This window comes from Suricata suricatta, chromosome X, assembly GCF_006229205.1.
Source record: "Suricata suricatta isolate VVHF042 chromosome X, meerkat_22Aug2017_6uvM2_HiC, whole genome shotgun sequence".
NCBI classification, from domain to species: domain Eukaryota; kingdom Metazoa; phylum Chordata; class Mammalia; order Carnivora; family Herpestidae; genus Suricata; species Suricata suricatta.
This window is the reverse complement of record NC_043717.1, coordinates 94309088-94314574: the sequence shown is the minus strand read 5'-3', so window position 1 is coordinate 94314574 and position 5487 is coordinate 94309088. Positions and strand designations below refer to the sequence as shown.

Genomic DNA, 5487 nt, shown 5'->3' with positions numbered 1-5487 from the left:
CTGACTGTCTCCTTTTATTTACCTTCTGCTAGGGTAATGTTAGGGACCCTACAGAGTACTGAGCAAAAATCTCCAGGGATATCTGGCTTATCCCAAAGTAGGCAGTATGTACTTGGAAGTGTAAATATGTAAAGAATTGGGGTTATAGGATTTATAACTTTGTGAAACTAATTAAAAAGAGCTAAGATTATTTCATGAGTGATGTGTTTGTAAAACCTGAGAACTTGTTTGGGGAGTTCTTGGACTGAAGTTCAGAATGGATGGCTGTGAAGTTCTCAAGCCAAAAGTGGTCTGAGTCAGACCATTTGGTACATGTAACTTTTTGAAATGCATATCTCACATGTGGTTTAGTAAGCGAGGCACTTGGGGAGTAGAGGAATGGGTTTATTTCAAGAAATTGACCTAATTTAACTTGTGTGAAGTAAATGTAAGGCATTTCATGTCAGTTGCAAGAGGTAGTTAATTGGAGGAAGTGTGGAAGCAATTCTAGCCAATCAGAAGGACATGGTTAGACTGTGATTATAAACATGGCTACTCTATAGTCTTATTTTCTCTGTAGTTTGGAGCACAAACAGATCTCACACTCACTTGTCCATATTTAACCTTGGATGAAAATACCTTGTATTTGTCCATGGATGGCTAGATTTATGTCCTAAAGGTGTTTAGATAGTATTTTCTGGAAAACAGAGTATACAACAGAAAGCCTACTAGAAGTTTTGTTGCATGTGATTTTCCCATTGCCTGTATTGGTGGTCCTGTTATACTGCAAGGCCTCATGACAGTTCTCCTCAGCACACTGACCTAGAGAATCTACTGGTAATTAGACAGGTGAATATGAACATAATTGCAAGTATGAGGAAAGCAGGACTAACAGTCCAGAAGACGGTGGTGTTTAGTGCATAATTCATCCATGTTGAGCATTACCAGTTTTTCTCTGGGCCATATACTGATGCATTAAGAAATAGAAGTAAAAATTGTTAATTGGGACTTAGTAAGAAATTTATGTGTGTTAATAACAGACCCTTAATGCTGACTTGGTTTTACCTTTGGTATAATGACCAAAAGGACACCAGACTATTGGTTTCTTAAGTTTTTTTAACCCGGGGCATTCTTCATTCATTCTTCATGGATTATACCAACCCTGAAACTTTGGGCATGCCTCCAAAAGAACAGTGAAGCCAACACTGGAGCCAATGGGAAACGTTCCTTTCATCAGATCCTGTTTCTTTTTTTAATTTTTTTTTACGTCATATCTTGTTTCTTGTAAATTGTTTATACTACTTGCATTTGCTTGTTCAGTAGTAAAGCATAGTAAACACAGTCTTGAACTTGGTCTCAGTCATTGTTTCGCGAACTTTCAAAATTGCAGTGAGTTTTTTATGTTCGCGTTCAGCATGGCTTTAAATTTTCAATTACCCCACACTTAATGGAAGAATAGGGATTTTTTAGAGTATACCAGGTCATCTTGGCTTGTTGGGGCTGGAGATAGCCAATTCTTTGATATCTGCTTTAAGCAGTGATAGGTTAGACCTCCCACATAGGGTAGAATGTATGGACTTCACACATAACTGGATTTGGAAAGAGGTAGATTGATTTACACTTAGTAGCCTGTGTACAAAGTCCTCTAGATTTCTGGGCATTAAGAGCTATTCATAGGTTATTGGTTTGAGGGCCGCCTAGTGCCTCCACTCTCTTATTCACTTCTCATGGTCGCCCTGTGGGGTCATTCTATGACAGGAGGAATTAGCACATTATATGCATACACTTGAGACACTATTCATTATGCTCTTCAGCTATTTACTGAAAGTCTTCCAAGTGTTTAATGATTTCATTTGAAGTGGGGAAATTAATCAGAATGGAATCTAGTATTGTAGTGGAAAGGAGATTTAGTGTATGGGAGTAAAATTTGAGTTCTATCCAAGCATTTCTCTGATAGCTTAAATGATTTTTCTTGATTTTTTTTCCAGTAGCTGCCTTGCCGTGGAAATCAAGATTCTGCCCTCATGGTGACTATGGACAGCTCTTTAAAGGGTATTGGTTTTATCACTAAATAGCTGGACATCCAGAACCTGAAGAGGCTCTTGTATAAAACCAACACTAGAAATAGTACCATTCTTACGGAGAACTAAAGAATCATTGTTTTGGTGTTGTCTCCAGAAGTGAGCTTGCAAAACAAATTGGAACTTAAAGATTGTCAATAATTAGGGATACCTGTATTGTATTTGTAAAGTATGGCTACTGTAATGGCACATGGTTTTGTCCAGTTCTGGAGCATTAAGATGGGGATATCTAGGCCCCAAGAAGCATACATTGGAACAATGGGAAGAAAGAATAATAAACTGCTGGTCTATTTCATCACTGGAGGATATACAACTTTTCAACTACACAATAATATTAAAAATGTGACGCTTAGATCCTATGGAGAAAACCAAAATAACCTGCATGTAATTTTCCAAAATAATGTTTTCTTGTTTATTGAAAGATTATCTTCCAGAGAGGCTAAAGAGTTGAAGATGTTCCTGAATAGAGTCCGTCGAAATAATAATAAACCATCCAAGGGACATGTTAAGGATGGAGCGATCATTGTCAGCACAGTAACACCGAATAAAATCAACAAAAATTCATTTCAGGAAGTGGATAATGAGCCAAGTAGTGAATCTTTTGAGACAGGAGAAGGAAGTGGAACACCTGCATCAAAGTCATCAACACTTACTTGCAATGATTTACCAGAAAGTGGACATGGGAAGAAGAAAAGAGTGTTACCATCTGGTTCAAAGGCGGCTGGGAAATTCCTGAAGAAAACTAGCTCTGTAAGAGATGAGAAATCCAAGAAAAATCCCTTGAAGCATGTAATCCACAATAAGAAGAACCAATTGAGGTTAACATTGTTAAAAAGTAAGAAGTTAACATTTGAACACTTATTCAACACCAGTTCTATTGGAAACCTTTACCTGTATGACTCCAGTCTTCTCTTGAAGTTTTTTGAGAAAGTATATTTGAGATTTCTGTTGGCAGAAAAGTATAATGTACCTAAGTCAGAGTGGGAGAGCTTCAAGACGACCCTTGAATTTTACCCAGAGAAACTCCTGCAAGGCTTCCCCAACTTGGGAAACACCTGTTACATGAACACAATTTTACAGACCTTATTTTTGATTCCCACTTTTGTTGATGATTTATTCAGTAAGGATTTCCCATGGGGTAAAATTCCCCTTCATGCTCTTAGCATATGTTTAGCACAGCTGTTTGTTTTCAGAGATATTCCTGACATAAAAATCAAGAAGAGATTACTTGTGAATGTTAAAAACACCGTATCATCAATGGCAAAGGTTTTCTCCAGCAACGGACAAAATGATGCTCATGAGTTTTTAAGTCACTGTTTAGATCAAACGAAAGAGAACATGAAGAAATTAAACATCATATGGAAGGCTACAATTGAATCTGAAGCGGAGAATCCAGCTCAACAGATCTTTGCTGGAAGTGCTGCCACCCGAGTGCTCGTTTGTCCTATCATCAGTAATTTTGAGTTTGAGTTGCTGGTCTCTATTACTTGTCAAAGCTGTGGTAATGCTGTTCTCAAGACCGAAGTGAATAATTATCTCTCCATCAACCTTCCACAAGGAATGTCACCTCCTTTGTCTATTATCTCTGCTTTTAATTTCTATTTCACCTCCGAACTGCTTGCGTATACTTGTGAGAAATGTCAGCATACGAAATCTGTTTTGAGGCACGAATTTAGTAGGCTACCCAGGGTTCTTATTGTTCATCTGAAACGTTCTATCTTTGGTGAGTTATGGTTGCTAAAGAAGGATAACCAGAAAGTCCTTATTCCCACGTGTTTAGCGGTATCACCTTATTGCAGTGAAAGTACCGAACCACCTTTTCCCGTGAGCAAGGATGTGTTAACTAGGGAGTTCCAAATCCTGAAAGTCTTTGAAAGCATGAATTCTGAAAATGACTTTCTATCAACATATTCAAGAAAGCTGACCTTGGCATCCAATGATTCCCTGATTCCACACATTGGACCGGACAAAGAATCTGAACCTCAAAAAAGCCAGAATCTCTGTGAAGAGTCAGAGGGAAAACAGAAAGAAGACCTGGGGAAGTGTCCTAAACTGAATATAAGGGAGTCTGAATTGGTAAACTTAGGAGAGGAAGCAGTCACTAAAAAAGAGCTATCAGCTGCTGACTTAATGACGGATCTTGAAGCAACGTCCCTTTCTCAGATCCAGGAAGATGAAGGTAAACCCACCAGTGGTCCAGACAAGTATCTTGCAGAAGTTTATCTTCAGGAAATGTTTGAAAATCTAAAACGAAAGAAAGATGAGACAACTAATATACTTGTAGATTTCAAGAGTGGCACTGAGACTACTGAAGATTTTTATAGACGTGAAAAAAGAGTTCCAAAAGAATTCCAAAAACTGACTGAAGAGACCCAGCAGGGTGACTGGATGAAAACCTATGAAGAAACCCTTCAGCAGACACTGTCTCGAACCTTGGAGAAGCCACATGCCCAGGGGTATGGAGAAAACCTCAGAAGACCTGCAGAATTAAGTATCCAGAAGGCCAGTGAGAAATCCCTAGGGGCATCAGGTTCCAATAAAAACTCTGAAAACAAAGAATTTTTAGATGAGGAGAAGTCAGAAACTGAAGCCACAAACCTAGAAAGCAATGCTGAGATGAGCGATCTCCATACCTATCGCCTCATTGCTGTTGTCAGCCATCTTGGGAAGTCCCGAAATTCAGGCCATTATATCAGTGATGTCTATGACTTTGAGAGTCAAATGTGGTTCACTTACGATGATCTAGAGGTATTGAGTATCCCAGAGCATGTCATGCAGAAGGCTAGGCTTTGCACCGGGTACATCTTCTTTTACATGCACAATGATATTTTTGAAGAGCTGTTGAAAAGGGAAAAGAACTTTCAGTCTCTTAACACAGAGGCAGGGAAGTCCCCTCAGGAGGAATAAGTGGAACAGACTCCTGGTTGCACACATTTGCTTGACCGCCTCATTGGTTACCACTTCTTCTCTGGAAGGAAAACTCCACTCTAGCCAAAGTTGAAGAGGCAAATGGCATCCAGGATCAGAGTTCAAGCAGGAACACTTGGGGAGAATCTCTGTTCTAACCCTAATACAGACATTTCAATCTCACAGTTCCAGCTGATAAGTATTTTTTTCTGTTAGACTAGAATTGTGTTCTCCGTAGTCTAGTGCAGTGAATTTTAAGTGCAATCCTTAAACCAGCAGCATCAGGATCATTGAGAAACTTCTTTTTTTTTAATTTTTTAAATATTTTGTTTATTTTTGATACAGAGAGAGACAGAGCATGAGAGGGGGAGGGGGAGAGAGAGAAGGAGACACAGAACCGGAAGCAGGCTCCAGGCTCTGAGCTAGCTGTCAGCACAGAGCCTGACGCGGGGCTCGAACCCACGAACATGAGATCTGACCTGAGCTGAAGTCAGAGGCTTAACCGACTGAGCCACCCAGG

The 5487-nt window shown here is 39.4% G+C and overlaps 1 protein-coding gene across 1 annotated transcript; it reads left to right on the top strand.

Annotated features, from left to right (window-relative positions):
* The first annotated feature begins 2231 nt into the window (after nucleotides 1-2231).
* USP26 (ubiquitin specific peptidase 26) lies at nucleotides 2232-5238 on the top strand. Its single transcript, XM_029931103.1, has one exon. It carries the CDS (start codon nucleotides 2232-2234, stop codon nucleotides 4965-4967), a length of 2736 nt encoding a protein of 911 aa, XP_029786963.1. The 3' UTR covers nucleotides 4968-5238.
* Nucleotides 5239-5487: the final 249 nt, after the last annotated feature.